The sequence below is a fragment of the Ornithodoros turicata genome, chromosome 1 (assembly GCF_037126465.1).
Source record: "Ornithodoros turicata isolate Travis chromosome 1, ASM3712646v1, whole genome shotgun sequence".
NCBI classification, from domain to species: domain Eukaryota; kingdom Metazoa; phylum Arthropoda; class Arachnida; order Ixodida; family Argasidae; genus Ornithodoros; species Ornithodoros turicata.
The window spans coordinates 223,998,237-224,017,699 of NC_088201.1; the positions used below are offsets into that span (position 1 = coordinate 223,998,237).

At 47.0% G+C, this 19,463-nt stretch overlaps 2 protein-coding genes across 2 annotated transcripts; one reads left to right on the forward strand and one right to left on the reverse strand.

Annotated features, from left to right (window-relative positions):
• The first annotated feature begins 909 nt into the window (after positions 1–909).
• LOC135395269 (uncharacterized protein K02A2.6-like) lies at positions 910–1,515 on the forward strand. Its single transcript, XM_064626510.1, has one exon. It carries the CDS (start codon positions 910–912, stop codon positions 1,513–1,515), a length of 606 nt encoding a protein of 201 aa, XP_064482580.1.
• A 5,950-nt stretch (positions 1,516–7,465) lies between these two features.
• LOC135379062 (uncharacterized) lies at positions 7,466–17,319 on the reverse strand. The gene is made up of 2 exons (XM_064612316.1): positions 17,193–17,319; positions 7,466–11,043 (listed from the first exon to the last, which is right to left on the reverse strand). Exons 1-2 carry the CDS (start codon positions 17,314–17,316, stop codon positions 7,796–7,798), a joined length of 3,372 nt encoding a protein of 1,123 aa, XP_064468386.1. The 5' UTR covers positions 17,317–17,319; the 3' UTR covers positions 7,466–7,795.
• Between the last annotated feature and the right edge of the window lie 2,144 nt (positions 17,320–19,463).

Sequence of the window (19,463 nt, forward strand, 5' to 3'; positions counted from 1 at the left end):
CATGTTCCTCCACGCAAATCCAATGAGACGAAAGTGCCACTACTGTGGTGGACTCAGCACGAGGAAGCTGGTGAAGATGATGAAGACGACCGTGAGACGAGGAATGAACGGTAATGTTCTCTGTGGGTCGGTTAGCTCTCTGCGAGTCTAGGTAGACTTCTACTACTTCGCGACGAGCGATTCTTCTTCTGCCGAGTCTGAGATCACCAGGATCAGCCCGACCAGCGTTCTACGGTACTTCGTTTTGAGAGGCCTGGAATTTTCGATCCCGAAAGGGACGAGTGGAAGCTTTATTGTATACGATTCAGAGCCGCTTTGCAAGTTGCGTGAGTAACTGCTTATATCGATAAGAGAAGCCTGCTCATTTCCTCCTTGGATGCGGCTGTTTTCAAGCGGTTGTACCATCTCCTCCAGCCGAGGGACGTCACAGACGTTCCATTCGAAGACTTGGTCAAGACACTGGACGAACACTTTGCCCAGAAGAGGTTCAAAGAGTTCGAAGGGGCAAGGCTATTCTCGACTCGACAGGAAGAAAACGAGCCCGTGAAGGATTTTCTGAACCGCCTACGAGCCATACTTGCAACCTGTGAATACGAGACCGAAGCAGACATACGTGCCTGCTCATTGCTCACATCCTTCATAGTCGGCATACGAGATCAGCGTATTATAGCGAAGCTTGTACTCCAGAAGAGTCTCACCATTGAGACTGCTTTACGGCTTGCCGAAAGCTCGCAAGCAGCTGAAGCTGGATCCCGTGATCTGGACTCCCCGGTGCTGGCAAAGGTCTCCCAGTGAACTAGAACTATAGGAAAATGTTTTCGCTGTGGGAATTTCAACCGCGATGAGGCAAACTGTCGCTTTCGCCATTAATCGTGTCACGACTGTGGCAAGCGAGGACACATTGCCGGCATGTGCACGCAGACAGGACGCATTCCGCAGAAGTCCCAATACAAGTCGTCAAGAAGAAACGTGCAGAATGTTATAATTTCGAATGTTTTCTCGGTGGACAACGGCATCGAGAAGTTCGTCTCCTGTGAGATACTTGGCACCAAGGTTACCATACAGGTCGACGCGGGATCTCAAGCAACAATGCTGAACCGGTCCACGTGGGAAATGCTTGGTAGTCCAGAACTTGAACCCGTACCTCATAGTATACACTGTTTCAACCAGAAGCCAATCAAAGTCCTTGGAATGACTTTTCTAGATGTCCGTTGGAGGAATCATCGGTTTTCGTTGGAAGCCATCTTCACGGAAGCAGCCACTCTCAATGTATTAGGGAAAACGTGCATTTCTGCCCTGGCGATTAATCTGAAGAAGATGTTCGTGGGTGCCACCAACAGTGTTCCAGATCGAGGGAAAACACTTGAAACATTGCTCAAGAAGCATCCAGGCGTGTTCCGAGGTGGTCTAGGGAGGCGCACTAAGACGAAGGTTCATCTTCAGTTCAAGCAGGACAGTCACCCCAAGTTCTTCAAGGCACGTCATATACCCTTCGCCATCCGTACTGCCGTCTAGCGAGATTTGGAGCGACAAGTCAATAATGGAGCTCTATCGCCCGTGGAAACTGCTTTTTGGGCTACACTCATCGTCGTCGTAACCAAACCAACCGGCGCTGTACGCACTTGCGGAGATTTCAGCGTGACAGTGAATTCCCAGCTAGACATCGCTCAATATCTTCTTCCTCGTCCAGAGGAATTGTTTGCGAAGCTAAATGGAGGAGTTATGTTCTCAAAGCTTGATCTCTCCGAAGCTTATACCTGCAGATCGAGCTGGATGATGATACAAAGAAGATGCCCGTTATCAACACGCACAAGGGCCTATTCCAGTTCCATAGGATGCATTTTGGTATAGCGCCGACACCCGCTATTTTGCAAGGAGTAATGGAGCAAGTGGCTGCTGGGTTGGACTACGTAGCATGTTATTTGGACGACATCATCGTAACGGGCACTAACGTTTGAACATGAGCTGTCCAACCTGTAAGAAGTATTTGTTCGGCAAGGACTTCCCGCGCAAATCGTCACCAATAACGGGCCCCAGTTCACGAGTTCAACGTTCAAGGAATTTGTACAGCAGCATGGTATTCAGCATACCTTGACTCCGCCGTACCATCCGAAATCTAATGGTCAAGCGGAAAATTTCGTGCAGATATTGAAGACTCCTTTGCGGAGAGGAGGAACTATGATAGAGGCCACCCAGTCATTTTTCCTGGAGTGTCGGATTACACCGCACGCAACTACAGGGCAAACATCATTCGTGCCCCTCATAAAAAATTATATTAAAAAAACTACGTTCTGCCCTCGACCTCCTCCGGCCCGTCTTGGACCAACATTTCCTGGCAGCAAGAAACCGACAGAAGAGAAATTTGAAGAAAGAAAAGAGAAAAAGAGCACACATTTTCTGTGTTGGAGATGCTGTCTGGACTGCCGATCCGTCGGACCAGCGCCACTGGACAAAAGGAACACTTATCGCAAGGATTGGCGGAGCCATGTACGAAGTACAGTTAACCGATGGCAGGCAACGCCGAGTACATGATGACCATCTGAAAGTCAGGTTAACCTCAGCATCCTCTGAGTCGATTCAACCCTTGCCCTGGCCACAAACGAACACAAGGACAGGGACGTCAGAGAAGCCAGCCCAAGAACAGGACCCTCCCAGGCCGCCGTGGTACCCTAAACCGCAAACCTCCGTCGCGATACGTCCCATCTTGAAGGGAGGAATGTAGTGGACTGAGCACGAGGAAGCTGATGAAGATGATGAAGACGAACGTGAGACGAAGAATAAACGGTCATGTTCTCTGTGGCTCTAGCTCTCTGCGAGTCTAGGTAGACTATTACAACTACGGTTCGAGACAGAGAGCGAGGGTGACGATCACTTTTAGGCCTGTGCTTCGGAAGTACTTACAAAATATGCTGTCTCAAAATTAGACGAATAAAGAGAAACGCAATGCCAACCTTCGAACGACTTGCGTGCGATTCGTCAGTTTGGTTGTACCTGTACCCTCGCAAACACAGGAGTATCCATCTGTGGCACGGACACTCACGACACCAGTGGGCGTTTGCATACAACGAAACCGGGATGAGTACGGTGTTACGGTGACTTCGTATTGAAATGAGCAAGGACTCAGACTAGAGGCCGAGACAATTGCAGAAAGCAGTTTGAGACCGTTCTCGTCAGGTACTGACGAGACACTGACGGTGAGATCGGCAGTACGTCAACTGACGAGCGGCAATTGTGTCGTGCGCACAACCGTCCAATGCCACGGAGGATAGAGGTGCTTTGTACAACGCGGATGTCGTGCTGCTTCTACATCCTTTTTTTTTGTTACTTCTCGTAAACGTTAAAGTCGTTGATTTATGCCTCTCAGTGGCAGCCGACCCAAAACAAAGGATATGACTTTATCGCGAATTTGCGCGCGCATAGGATCGTCTCGTCTCTAGAGAAGGCATACAAAGCTCTGCTTTTCGAAATGGTGAGCTGGCTCCATCGTCCTCTTTTTATTCTGTGCGTAAGTCGACACAACAGCGCGGCCGATTCTAAAGGGATATTTAAGTAACTTCACCAGATTGTACAGTAAATCTCTTAATTAAAATGATGATCACGGCGCTTTGTGTATGCTGTTATACGCCTTCCACACGACTCTATGAAAAACTAGCAGAACAAAAGAGATGCCATTTCAGCATGCATTACACGGCCAAGCAGTCATACTGTACAACAGCGTACGCAACTCCAGGACTACTAATTAGCCTAAATGTATTAATTGACTTACTAATGGGATGTTTTCTGCGAAATGCGGGACACTCGAATAAGACTCAGATATTACTAAGTTCCATCGTCCTTAATAGGCACATTGAGAAGCGAAAGCACTTCGAGGTATAAACTGCCAATTTTCGCTATGCAAATGAGCCGCATCCGGAACTACGGAGTACCCGAGCGCAGAAAGAGAGACAGACAGACGCGGTGAGACGGGACGTGCTTTGAAGCGACGGAGCTCATTGGAGCGGGCGCTAGTCTGAGACCGCTCTCCAGACAGGGGTGAAGGTCGCGTCGCTGCTGCGCGCCTAGTTCTTGTTTCGGCTGATTTGCATAGTGAAATTTGACTATTTATATCGAAAAGTACGTTTGCATCTGCGACCACCCCGCTCATACCAAGGTAACCCATACCATACTGAACTCGTACCAGGACAACTCATACCAAGACACCTCATACTAGAACAATTCATACGAAGACAGCTCATACCACACTGAACTCGTACCAGGACAAGTCATACCAAGGCAACTCATACCAGAACAGCTAATACGAAGACAGCTCATACCAAGCTGAACTCGTACCAGGACGAGTCATACTAAGACAACTCATACCAGGGCATCTCATACCACACTAAACTCATACCAGGGCATCTCATACCACACTAAACTCATACCAGGACAACTCACACCACGCTAAACTCACGCCAGGACAACTCATTCCACACGAAACTTTTTTTCTTTGTGGCAAGATATTGTTTTTGGGATGAGCTTTTCAAACTCAAAACTCATGTCACACCGGGGAATGCCATACCAGGAAAAACAAGTGACAGGATTTCACTTGCACTGAAGGAAATATCAGAATTCCACAAACGACATTTACCGAAGTGCATTGTCGGATAGTTGAACTGCACTACTATGGTTATAGAACATCGTCCCGTAAATTGTCCCACATTTTCGTCGTCGTGTGGAATGTTTGAGTTTTATTTTTTAGAGTACATCTGGCTGATTGCGAGAAAAGGAGGCAACCAGCTAATCAGTGATGTTAATAAGTTTTCTTATGATAGGAGGCCTATCGCTTGATGACCGTAATTGTGGACAAGCCGAGACTCCGTTCCTGGAGGATCGGACAAATTTGCTCGACACGCAGGCTGTTGTTTAGTTCTTCCCACCGTTTCACGAAGGCTCTACAAGTCTACCTAGCCGCTTGCGTATCGCATTGTAATGGACCGCAACACGAATCGGGCCCATTGACCACGTATTCAAAGGATTAGTGTTTGCAGTGCGACAATGGAAATGTGTGGCATTCTCGATTTGGCTTCTGTACAAAAAAAAAAAAAAAAGTCCCCATTTCTCATTACAATTTTAGTGTGCTTTAAATATTTTTCAGTGTGCATCGGCAACTGCCATCTGGAGGACAGGTACATTCCCATCAGTATAACTCACGTTCTGTGACATTTTTCTCCTGATATGGCCTTTCCCTGCGTGACTTCAATTTGAATGGTACATAGAAAGCTACTCGCATCATCAACACTCCATCCGACAAAACAATAAAAATGAAATCTCTCCCGCCAAAAAAAGTTAAGGGCAGTATGAGTTGTTTTGGTATGAGTTGTCCCGGTATGAGTCGGGTCTGCTATGAGTTGTCCTGGTATGAGTTGTTTCGGTATAAGTTGTCCTCGTATGAGTTATCTTGCTACGAGTTGTCCCGGTATGAGATTGGTGTCGTATGAGTTGTCTGGTATGGGTTGTATTGGTATGACTTGTCTTGGTATGAGCTGTCCTGGGATGGGTTGCCTTGGTATGAGTTGTCCCGGCATGAGTTGTCCCAGTATGAGTTGTCCCGGCATGAGTTGTCCCAGTATGAGTTGTCCTAGTATAGTTACCCTGGTATGAGTTGGGTGTGTTATGAGTTGACTGTTATGACTTGTCCTGATATGAGTTGTTCCGGTATGAAATGGGTGTGCATGAGTTGTCTAGTATGATTTGCCCTGGCATGAGTTGTCTGGTTTGAGTTGTCCTGGTATGAGTTGTCCCGGCATGAGTTGGGCGTGCTTTGAGTTGTCTGTATGATTTGTCTCAGTATGAGTTGTCTGGTATGATTGTTCTGGTAGGATTGTCTCTGTATGAGTTGTCCCTGTACGAGTTTGGTGTGGTATGGGTTGTTCTTGTATGATTGTCCCTGTATGAGTTGTCCCTGTATGAGTTTGGTGTGGTATGAGTTGTCGTGGTATAAGTTGTCTCGGAAGGAATTGGAGTAGCAGTTGTTATGAAAGGTACACTGTCTGTATCAACTAAGCACAGCAGTGATCCGCAAGGTGAGAACACATTTGAGCGTAGTGGTTATCAGAAAATTTAAGAACGCTACATGGGAAGGCGCTTCAGCGCGTTCTCAACTTTCCTTTGAGCAACCGGCTTCCTAAGTTGTGTCACGCAAACGGGCCCAGAACTGTTGTCCGCTGAATGGAGTTGTCCGCACAAGACTCGCACTCGCCGAAGGAAGCCTATCTGTCCGCTGTAGTGTACGTCTAGACGTGATGTCCTTAATGCCGGGCCATAGTGAGACTACCATAGCTTTGCACAATGTCCAATTTACTTCTGAACGTTATTTATTTTAAATGCGTAGGGATGATTCGGGAACGTGTTGCACATTTTGCACCATTCGTTGTAAAATGCATACGTGATCTGCGACGCACATGATCCCATGCCTAGCAAGGCTGGGCCCAGGCTGCCAAGAGGTACGGATCCCTAATCCGATCGGCGTCACAGCGCGAGCGTGTCGTTCGGGAACCAGTGCACGTGGTATATGACGCTACCTTACGCCAGCTATTATAATTTAGTGTTCCCTGTGCTGAAACCGCTTCGTGTTAATCGATGGTGTCGCTCGCAGGAACGATGGCGTCGACCCCGTCGTTAAGAGAAGGGAAAGCTGTCGAGATGGCTGCAAATTACTTCGCCTCGCTCCTATCGACAGGGCCACGCTGGGCGCGATAAGTCGTATTCTGGTTTTGAAACGCGTGGCATTCCAGGTGATTCTCTTCCAGCTGCGAAATAGGCTGTGATTGCGGCGTCTCGCTTCCAGACGTCTCAACTCTCGATACAAATCGTACGGCAGGAAACACGCTCAGCGCGGTATCGTTAAAAGCAGCCAAGGATTAGCAACGATGGCTGGTATCGCTCCCGGGGGTTGCGATTGCTCCCTACCGATACTCATCTATTCACACTCTGAATGACACCCGACAGTGGCTCGGAATAGGGCCACTTGGCTCTTTTTTGTGGAATTAAAAAAGAAATCGGTGTGAGGGGAGTCAGGCGACGACCGACCGGCTAGTCGATGAGTTCCAATGCAGACGGGAAAGCTGGGTTGGGGCGTATATGTGCCCCAACAGCTTGGTCACTTTCCTTGTCACAGAAAGAGCTGCTTTTTCTGAGGTTCTGGTTAATGGTTGCACATTCCAGATAGGTAGCTGCCGGTTGGTGATGACCATATTTGATATGTCCTTACGTTAGAATGTTAGGTAACTAATTGAATAAAGTACCAATCTGGGCCTGTTGGTCACACATTCCTTTCGTTCTTTGAAAACACGCGCTAGAAACGTGTTTTTTTTTAGTTGCGCGACGTGGCGCTCGTGCGTCGTGTAAGCTGTGTACGGTCGCGGATCATTAAGCTTTTGTTCAATGTGCAGTGTGTCCGTCCTGTGCAGTGTTTATTGCTTTTAACACTGGTTTAGCGCATTTTATTAGAGGTAAATAATATTAGACATCGCGCCAGTACTGCTATGTCTTGTGCCTTCGTCTTGTCTGTGTGTCCGGTCTCCTTGTTTTCACCAACAGAGGAACAGGTCGAGCGCGTGCTACCTTTTGAATTTCTTGGCAGACATGATAGGCGCTATCCGAAACTGATGATTTCGTAACACCGCTGCACTGACCTTCTTCGTACTTTCGCGTCGTACAATGATGCTGTCAATAACTTTTAAAATGTTCCCTTCGCGGTAGCGTGTCATGCCATTATTTCCAAGTTTGTAGCAAGCGAGTGGGTTCTCCGTCGAAATCAATCGGAATAATCATCGATATCAATATCGAAATCAATATCCAAATCATCATCAGAGTCTTCTACGGCAGCCCAGTCCATCGAGTTCGAAGCTTCTTCGAGACCCTTGAAGAACTTGAGTACTCCGCTATACGCGTCATCCGCGGACAGAGTTGAAAGAATATAACTCAATGGTGCATTCTTCGTCCTACTCTGGCTGACTCTTTGGGACAGGAACTCGGCTGCGAATAGTTCAGCCAAGGTTCTTTGTGCGAAAACAGGAACTCCGTCGTTGATGCTCACCACTATGCCATGACCCCTCACGAACTCAGCCGCGTCTTTCCTTAGCTGCACATCGGGACTTGTACTTCCGAGCCGCGTCTGGTTTAAAATTCGCGCGCACATATCCTCGTTGAATATGGCCCTTAAAGCCAGCAGACCGTATACTTCGTGAAACTCGTGTTTGGACGCTCCACCATCGTGCGACACGGTGCCTGCGTGGTCGCCTGCTTCTTCCTTCTGTTTCCTGTAGGCCATATACTTCGTCTCAATGTACAACTTCAAGAGATCGAGGAGAGTAACGTCATCACTTCGTCTGAAAATGTCCTGGACGAATTGCGACCTGTCTTCAGCGTCATCTGCACAGAGCAGTTCTGCTATTATGCGAAGTGCCATAGGGCTTTGCAACTCTGCCAAGTTGCTACCATTCCTGTAGATCTCAGCAACTTTACTGAGGACTGAACGTGACGATTTATTCCGACCGCATTTTTTGAAGAACATCTCGCTGTCTTGCGCCTCGATAGGTGCTAATTCGTACGGTACCGTGTGTAGGGCATCTTGCAAGCTGTCCTTGAACACAGTGCGACTGAATACGAACAGCTTAAGAGATGTCTCTTCAGCGAGGCACCTAACGAGTATCAACGTGACTTCCCTTGCACCTTCAGTTATGGCGTCATACCCGTCAAAAGCAATGCATGTCTTAACAGGACTTGTACTGCTTATCAGCTCCCAGAAGACGCTGTACTCAATACCGTCATCCTTTACTCCACATAGAGCTGCGAACTTCCTGAAAGTCTCGACCGGATCTCTTAAATTCCCCAGCCGTTCTTGATTTGGGAGATCAATATATAAAACCCATATTTTACCATTTTCCGCTTTCACTTCCTTTGCCAGTTGACGAGCGATCGTTGTCTTCCCCATCCCCGGTGTTCCACAGACAACGACAATTTTTTCTTTGGTATTCAACGCACACCTCACGTCGTACGTGTATTTGTCCGAAATTGGAAGGTGGCTTGAAGGACCGTTGGACTTTCTCCACAGGAAACGTCTTTTTAATAGGTCGAATTCGAGCAGATGAACTATCCTGTCACTGTAATAACTGGACCTGATTAGATCATCATATTGTTCAGCGCACTTGAGAAAGACGAATTGCCGAAACTCGTCCAATTCATCCATGCTATAAATATCCTCTCCGTTGGGAAGCTCTGAAGCTATGCTTTCTCTGGAGGACAGGGAACAAATCGCCAAGGCTTCGTCCAGGTACAAGACATCGAAGAGAGTGTTCATCTCAATCATCACAGCTCTCTCAAACTTCAGCGTAATCCGAGGTAAACTATATGGACTCGCGGTTTCTACCAAGTCGTCCAGATGGTTGCTTCCGACGGGCTCTTGGCTACTTCCATGGTGCCCTTGACCAATCACGAGACATTCTTTCTTGCATAACTTGACGAACGTAGCCTCGTCGAGGAGGTCAACAGAGCCGCTCATGTTGAAGACCACGTCACAGGAAAACGATGCTTCGGATGAAAGGAGACGTACTCTCATTTCTTTCAACACATCAGTTGCCCAATAGCGTGAGACGTTTTCGAAACGAGCTCGGTCTACTTCCTGCACGGCGTGTTTTTTCTCGAAGAAGGCGTTTCCCTTAACTTGTGCCACGTAATATTCGATGTTTTGTGTTTCCACAAGCAGAATGATTTTTGCACCTTGCACTTCCTTCACTTCGTGCAGCACTTCTAGAATTTCTTGTATATCACACATTCCTCCGCAAGAAATTGTCACAATAACGCAACGATTTTCACTGAGTACTTTGCGCGACACGCTGTCCCACCGACGAGCTTCCAGAAACAAAAACCGATGTACACAGTAGAAAGCATTATCCACAAGTTCCTCAAGGAACAGTAAGGTAGGCGCTGTGAGAACAGAAAGACAAGCATGAGGAAGGTTATGGTACATATAGCTATTCGCGAACTTTTTTGGCACGCATTCATCCCAGCGCCTTCCCAATTTTTCATTGCTAGTTCTGATTTCTTCAGCTTCCCTTTCCAGCATGGTTTCCTCAATATAAACTTCCATGCTGGAAACAACATGGTATTTGAAGAAGCGGTATAGCTCCCCGGCCTCTTGCTTCAGAAGAGTGTCTCCTTTTCCTGCGTCGTTGTAGTAAGCAAGCACCTGAGGCACGCCGGTGATCAGATCCGTCTTGGAGTCATGGGACAAGGCAGCTCTCAAAATACTGTCTGATATTGCTCTGTTTTCCATAAGACACTCCACACTTTCTTGGTAGTGGCTCTCGGCGAAGACACCATAGCTCCCGTACGGCTTCCCACCGTTGTTGAATACCAGATGCAGGGCCAAGGAACAGAGTGCGCGCGCAAGTAAGCCAAGAACTTCTTCCTCTTTTCCGTCCAAGTAGATCGTCCCATCATCCATCCGTACTGCGGTAGGCAACATGAACTCGACGCTATTGCGTTCTTCGTTGCAATCAACAATCAAGTGTTCAGTCGTGGCTAGGACCTTGAGAATAGTTCTCACCAAAGAGATGCTGTCAAGCTTAACGAACAAGTCGTTCATTCTGCATTTGAAAGATTCGGACACGCCATGCAATTTACTATTAAGGAACGCTATGTGTTGGCTAAAGTAATCATCAATGAATGACGTCTGTCGTTGTATTTCGCAGCGCTGGACAACCGATAATCTGTCTAGGCAGCTCTTTTCAGCGTCGTTGAGGAAGCGACAGTTGCATGCAAGGAGCAGGGCGTAAATGTCGAAAGCGTTCCTCTTGACTGCCCTGTGCAGAGCTGATTGATGTGTGTCTGGACATAGCCACCACGTAAGCTGAGGGGCGGAGTATAGACACTGCTCTGCGCTGTTAAGATTTTTTAATTCAATCGCAGTGTGCATCTCCCTTCGGACACATGCGTGCCGTGCAGACATTTCTTGGTCCATGTCAGGCTGGTCGAGTGGAGCAACTTTTCCGCAGAGAAATGCTGGAAGTAGAATGCGAGAAACGGAGATTGTTAGAGTATTACCCACACAACGATTACCTGCAATTGGCAGAAAAAAAAAGAAATAAACAAATGGTCATCTGCAAAACAAAAACAAACACAACAAACAAAACAAAATGCAAAAATCGTCCTCTCCTCTGGTCCTGGTATGCCAGCGCCCCGTATGCGCAGTTTGTTGAAAGGGGGCACAGTGTACAAAAATATGCACCTGATTGAAGAATGAATGATTGCCTAATCTTGGCAACTATACAAAACAAAAGGAGCACGACGCATCCGTGGCATCTTTTGTGATTTAAGCGCGAAAGAAAGTGTCGTCCGTACTTCCCCCATCTCTCCCTCCTCCCTTTCTCTTTTCGGTGCGGGCCAATATTGTTTTTTTTTTTCGAAGACGGCACTTGACGAAAACTCAGCAAGTGTTGGTGGTGGGACCCGAACCAACACCTGATGTCATTGTTCGGGTGTTAGTGAGCCTTAAAGGTTGTGTACGTCTCAATGACGCCTTATGCAGCCTGCAAAACTTACGTTACTACTGGTCTCTGAAGGCGACTTCCTGCGATAGGTGGGTACGCGATAACACTCTGCGTCGCCGAGTCGCGCCTTTTTTGGAAATTTATGATGAGGGAAAGCGTACAGGTCCCGACAAAAGTTTACGGAACACGCGAGCGGTGTATTTTCTCCTCGGTACGACACCCTAGCGGCAAGCGGAAGCTGGCGAAATCAGGCCAGTTCACTGCCTCAGAGGGGTGGACGACTGCGCTCTTAGCGACACACAGCGGTAGTTTCGGTATGATTTCTGTTGTACGTGCCCGCGAAGTGAGTTGGACTTAGCTGTTGTGCTCGTCAACAACTCGTGACTCACGTCAGTTGTTTATCAATCAATCAATGAGCAATGTCAGCGTCAACTCTTTATCAGCTCGTCACGCGTCGTCCATAATAAAGCAACTGTTTACCAGATACCTTTCTTTCTCTTGTCTAGATATCATGGCTTTTCAATAAAAGCAATACACAGTAAAGTGTCGCCACTATGATTCATCCTTGTTATCACGATGATAGCGCCGAGCTCCCTGCCTCAACAATCGGTGAATCACGTGTTGTTGGCGAGCACAACAGTAAAATCCAACTCACTTTGCGGGCACATACAACAGTGGTCATACCGAAACTACCGCTGCGTGTCACTAAGAGCACAGTCGTCCACCCCTCTGAGGCAGTGAACTCGCCTGATTTCGCCAGCTTCCGCTTGCCGCTAGGGTGTCGTACCGAGGAGAAAATACACCGCTCGCGTGTTCCGTAAACTTTTGTCGGGACCTGTACTTTGCGAGTTTTCACGTGCATGAGCCACGAACGGCACAACGAATCGATTAATCTGGTTCCTTTTCCACGTTTCATAACGCAACAGCGAGGACCAATGTTTTCACTTGCATCAGGAATCCTGCTTGCTTACTTGCAAAGCTTTGTATGCATCGGTTTATTGCTCACTTCTTTTAGAAACGCCCCTTTGCTGTGAGCACGAGATGCCACTGCCCTTGGCACCCTATCGCTGGCGAAACACAGGGGCGTTCCAATCAAGCCGCACCGTATACGATACGGTGTAGGGAGAACGCAATGCGTTGTGGACATGTTCTTGCCTGGCGTCACTGCGAACTTGTCATGCGTATACGACAAGAAAAACAGGGGCGGCCGTACCGTTGGTAAACAAAGTGACTGCCATTTCTGTGCGTCGCTATTTGACGTCTTTCGTCCCGTACCAGTAATTTTCATCCCATATGCTTGCAGTTCAGCAGGTAGTCTTGCACATATGGCCCAGTAGTGCTGGACAATCACAACGATGTGATAGCGACGCCGTTGCCAGGGCTTACTCAGCTCGTGTGACGCACTGACAATTTGCAAGAACAAACGCCAACGTCAAGTGAGAAGCACCCTGCAACTAACACCAGCAAAATGCGTTCATATAGTGAGCAAAAGAAAACACTGCCCTGCACGTATACAGAAAATACAGAAGGTCACATGACCTCAAGGTGACATTTTCTGTGACGTCATGCCAGGACAAAATGGTGATTATGCCACAAGCGGTTGCTTGAGGGTGGTTACAAAACCTGGAACTTGTGCCACACCTGTGCCGATCTTACAGGTTTCCGGGAGATATAAACAACGATTGCTGGCAACATACATTTATAGATGACGTCTTTCCACTTGCTGTAAACAGCAGCCATTTTGCTTCGCCAAACCAGTGCCAATCGGTCGAACCGACTTATAGCGTGGTCGTTTCAGCGAAATCACGCGTCCTACAACTAATGCGCATGCGCGACACTTGTATCGAACGTTTCATTGGGGCTAAAATGTCGTTGCTTCCTCTAATGACAACGGAATCGTGGCAGGTCAAGAAAAAACGCAATGTTTGATAGGAAGGGATGTCTCTTCTCTAACGGTATAGGTGCTTCCAAGTTACTGCAGGCAGTGTGAGTTGTTGAGGCGTATGTCCATCACCGTCACGAAAGTGCTTCGCTCCATTATACTAGAGGAGCGAGGAGGAAATTTCTGGTTCATACACTATAGCGATCCCAATGAAAGCTTCTGAGAATATTTGACATTGCCATGCTAGCAATTCCGTGGGACTGCCTGGGTCCTTCGACAAGGCAGGCGTAGCACCTGTTCTTCGTTTTTAGGGCGATGCATTGTTGTTTTTGTAATGCTATGCAACGTGGATCAATAGGAGGATTGTAGAAATGAAGAAAGCAACAACAAGTGAGAAGTAATATCCGTGGTGGATATTAAAGCGGATAATGCTTTGTTATTACTCGGACTCCCCGAGGCGTTATCACGGAAATATTGGCGCCATATGGGCAAAATGGGCTTGTCAATACAGGCAGCTCATATTGGTCCAACATTCATGCAACAACAAAATTTCATAAACCAGGAAACCATGGGCGCCAATCGTTTCATGCAACGGAACCGCGACGGAAAACGAGGTTTCGTCTTCGAATTGTCAGTCGGGAATCAAATGGATTTTGCACAAGCAAAGTATAATCCGACATGTACGGATAGGGAAATACTTGACGCTGGCATAGTGCCTGAATAAAAAAAATATGCATAGATTTCAGTTCTTCAGTAAACAGGCTACATCCAACATTTTTACATACAGGCTTTATAGTTTTATCACATATATTGTTTCTGTTTTTAGTGCACCTTGGAAACGTTGCTTCCTTTTACTCACAGTCGTCTACCGCCCCACACGTGTGTCAAGTACTTGTTGCCTTTGGAGCAATCAAGATCAGTGCATGGACCCGAAAACAGAGGCATTGCTTGCAGCTAACAGTGATACAAGTACTGCGATTTGTTGGTATGTCATTGTGCAAAGAGGTGAAGTGCTCACGATGTCTGGTAACTTGTGCGCATGTTTGCAACTCTAGTCAATGTTTACCCAATATGTAAATAGAAATAAATCGTGTGCCAACATCCATGGTGCCTCTTTGATTTGTATAGACACATAGTGCATGAACCACACATAACTGCATGTGCACGTGAGGGACATATACCTGGATGAACCAATACATGGGCCAGTAGTGCCAAAATTTAGGTATAAATTATGTCTAATTTTAGACACCATGGCTAATACATGTCTATATGACGGCTCAGTGGATAGAAAAGTGCTGTCCCATTTTAGACATTTGGTCTAAAAAAGATCTAAGTCGATGCTCTACTTACACGGCTAATAGCCGTATTTTAGCGTAACGTTAGCTGGGCTAGGGGAAGGCTAGGGGACGGATACGGGAGTAATAGAGGTACTCTGTTGGACGTGTAATAGACATTCCCAAAGTTCTACATTTATACGTCTTTTAGACGAATACTGAAGCACCATGCGTTGCCTGGGACATGAGAACGCACGCTCGCGACGGACAAGCATCGCCCGTGAGAAGGATGTAATTTTCGAATAAAGGTATTTGTGTGATATTTATCGTGCAGCGTGACTTCCTGGGGTTGTTAATATATGGTAGAGGAGGAGAACCACCCCGAAGGGTAGGCCTCAATCGCTGCGCGCTATGCGTTGCATGTTGCTATCAATTATAGCGCTTTTTCGGTGGCTTTTAACCACGACCTACCAGATTATAGCCTATAACCTCGTAGGTCGTATTTAAAAGCCATCGACGTGAGAATTGAGACTTTTGTCGTGCCGCAAAAGGGACGATTCTGGACCAATCATGGCGCTCAGCGAGTGATAATCCTGGGAAGGAAGAGCAGTGGCATGGTGGATGCACAAGTTGTTTAAAAAATTCTAATCGAAGCCCTGAAATAGCACTAAACCTTGTACGACGGCGAACACAAGGGGAACAGAAATTTATATACTAAGGTCGCCTCATAGCTGGTGCTGAAAGATGAAACATGTGGAAGTAAGCGCGTGCAGCCGTCTAGAATGCACAGCGTGTGCTGTTCACAGCTGGCGCCGTTTTTCAGGTGGCTGGATAAAATGGAGTCAGCACATATTTTGGGAGTCATATCCTGATTTTTACAACGACATTGTCCGCTAATCTTTCGCAACTCCTTCAAGGTAGCGCAAAACTCACACCCTGTTTTAACACCCTGTTTTCTGCTGCTATGCAGGCCAGTAAGACGTACCATAAGAGGTAATTCGCCCCCATAGAGTCATGATTATCCCAGAAATTTAATATAAAGTACGCCACCAAAAAGCGACCATGCGCAACAGTGGTGGAGAGCTGTACCAGCCTGTGATCTGCCGGGACCTCGCGCGGATGTTAAACGGGACACGTTCGCTCATTGGTCCAGAGAAATGATTTATGCTCCTACGCTTTCGTGTGCTACTCGGCTGTTGTGGGTTCTGAAAAAAAAAAAAAACTCGCTAAAAAACAAACAAACAACAAACATGATTCGGCCAATTCTTCAGGGGAACTGGAAAGGCTGGTTTACGGCGGCAAAAGGGCAGGGCGGTCACCTCCAGTGACCACAGAACCAGAACGAGTTGCCTCTGTAACGTCATCGGTGACGTGGCATCATACATCTCCTTCTCGTTATACCGGGAATTGGCGAGTTAAGGGTGAACGTGCGCAGTTATGTTTATGTGTTTTTTTTTGTTGTTTTTTTAGTAAAACGTACACATCAAAACTTTTCGCGCTATTGGGTGAAATGACACAGGCATGGTTATGAGACGTCTGATACTTTCTTGTAGTGGCCCTGCGTACTCCTTGAAGTGTATTAAAGTATCCCGTATGTGGAAATGGGGGTGGAAGTTTCTGGTATGGTCGAGTCATGTTCTCACGCATTACGAGTTGCTGTGCTCCGATGTATGTACTATATGCTAATTGTACCCGGCGAACCAACGCAGATAGCGACTACTTCCAGTGACACTAGTAACCATATGTTCTCTCAAGCAATGGGAAAAGAAAGGCCATTGCAATGTTGCGGTTACGACAGAATCTAGAAACTACAAGACGCGAGGCTCACAACGATTGGAAAAAGAATCGGGGCACTATGAAGAACGGGCAGACACATATTACGCCCAGTTCACGCCCAACGCGCGGTGTTTTATTTGCGGGAGGTTAATTGAGGAGTGAAGCACTAATACACTTCAGTGCACCCAATTTTCACCTAGTAAGGCATTTTATTTTTTATGGCGCTAGCGTTGTATTGTACGTCATAGACCCCCCGTGCGGATACGAGGCTCTAACTATTCAATTTGATACAAGCGGTGTTGTCGTCAGGAGGTGCTCCCTTGTTTGTCTTGTTCCCCTCCACCGGGTTTCAGAAACAAGAGGTCCACCATACTGAACTAAACACTGCTAATGACAATAAGGATTTGCTGAGACGAGCGTCCATATTTGTGTCCACGTCTTCCTCTTTCTTATTAAGTGTAAGTACAGCTGGGTCAGAGTCAACTTGAACGCCGCTCCGGCGTGCCGACCCTGGTGGTCCTCAGTAGAAACAAGGACGGAGGGTGGTTTGGTCATCTATTTCCGTTTAGTGTGGTGGCCCCCGTTCTGAAGGCATTGGTTTTTTGCTAGGCGCTGGTAGGTGACGCTCTTCCACGTTCCGCAGCCTTGAGCGTTCGCGCTAACTTCGATGCGAGCTGTACAAGCTTCATTGCATGACCCGTCTGTCAAAGTCAAGTACGATATATTTACCTCTGCTATTGAACCACTCCAGAGACATTTTCCTCCATGTCTTAGCTATTTCCCTTGGCATAAGGCTAGCTCCAAGCACGGGTATCGATCTGTTCCTATTGTTCAGGATGCAGACGTCCTTCATCTCCTTGGCGTCTGAAACAAACAAGAAACAACCGCGTGATAGAAGTAACGACACTTGTAATCTAACAACTAAGACTGGTGCCTTCACGTCAAGAGATAATTTTAATCACGCGAGACGCCAGTTTGGGAGGACTGTGGATTGGTTACGGACACCCCGGCCTCCTTCAAGTCGCTCTGTAGCCTAGGCACGCCGTGCTCAACGTACATATAGGCGAGGATTACGCGTAGCACAATCAAATAGACCAACACTGAAGCTTTCTTAAATTAATACATACAAGTTTCCGCGTGTGGACCACGCTTCATCATGTCATGTCATAAGTGCGCCTATGCAAGTAAATATATAGAGAGTTCACAATATGTCCCGTGAGTCCTAAATAATCAAATAACCACAAAACTGGTTCCTTTACAGTTGTTTGTGCATTATATTATTCTTCATCGTGTACGTCTCCGTTTTTCTGTCTACTCTATGCCCATGGCATATATTGTAAACTCTATATATACTTGTATAGGCCAACCTCGTACTCTGTACCTGATGAAGCATGCTTCCCCATGCGAAAGCTTGTACGTATTACACTAAAGAGGCTTAAGTGGACCATGTCTACAAGAAGTACATCACTTGGCTTGACTTGAAAGAATATTTTTCGTACACGGAAAATGGTGCCATTACGTAAAACTCGCTTTCAGAAGTTGGCGGTGAGACAGCAGTGATAAGTTTGAGGCGGGAGTATCAAATGAACTTTTACACACGGACGCGTTAACTGTATGGGTTCGCACGTACCCCCAGAATAGGTGCCTCGTTACTCGCTTTGTTTTCTCCTTCTCGTGCTCGTTCCCCTTGCAGCTGTACAGGAACCTCGCAATGAGAACGAGACTACAGGATGTGATTGGTTCCAGACGGTATACATGGTGTGGCAAGATCTTCGGACACATTTCGAAAATTCGTTAAAAATCGTATGTATGTCTAATAACATTGAAATTCTGCACACCACTTTAGATTTGTGAGAAGTTTTCAGAAAGTACAAACCTTAATTTATACGGCTACCGCGTTCCGAGAAACGAGCCGAACAATATCGGAGCCCGTGCATTCTGAATGCCGTATACCGCTGTCGCTAGGCTTAGCGCGGAAGCAGCTGGTAGCAGCACTGGTGCTATCCGCTGTGCGCAAAAACGAAACCTACCTTGGGCCACTGACACAGCGGCGAACAAACGAGCTGATGGTGAGGATAATCCACTAGTGATACTATGACATTGTGGGGAGCGGGAAGTTTAACAGAGCACAACACAAAATCTCACGCAGTCTACAACATGCACGTGGGTTCGGTAGATCGTTGCATTTCAACGCTGTACGAGCGTAGTGGTTATGCTGAAGGTGACGAGATGACCACCACACTGACCTCATGAAGCTTGCCTCCAGTTTAATATTGCACAATACGAGAACAATAATATGAGAAACAAGAGGAGCTGCAGGTCGGAAGCCCGAACGAGCAGAGCAGATGAAGTCAGCCTACGAAGCAGACGACAGGGTCGTCTGCTTCATAGCCTCGCTTCATCTGCCCGAGGAGCGAAAATATCCGAAATTTTCGACAGTTTCGTTTTCGTCCACGGAGCCAGAACACCCGGTACGGCGTTGAACGAAGAGAATTGCTCCCGAGCTAAGCCTTGTGGCAGCGGTGTATGGCATTCAAAACGCGTGGGCTCCCTCATTCTTCTACTCGTATCTCGGAACATGTTGGCTGCATAAATGAAAGCTTAAGTTTTTTGAAAACACCTGACAAAACTACGGTAGTTTACCAAATTTCGTTGTTATTAGACATGAATACGATTTTTAACGCTTTTTTCGAAATGTGTCCGAAGATCTTGCCGCACCCTCCCGTGCGTTCTCTGTGTTCGTTGTACTCCACGTGCGTCGCGCACTAGCGTGGCTGTCTGTTACTTTGTTCACTTCATGGGGTGTTGATTGCGGGATGTTTGAATTTCTGTTATGCCTTTACACTGTCAGCCAAGATGGTGCGAAAATGGGATAAACGGGGTGCAAAGGCGGGTCTTGTCACGTCGGTTAGACCATAGGGGCTATATCTATACCTTTCAAATGGCATAAATAAGTGTCATGTTGCAACGATATACCTTGCGCGCTGTCAGTAGGTATAA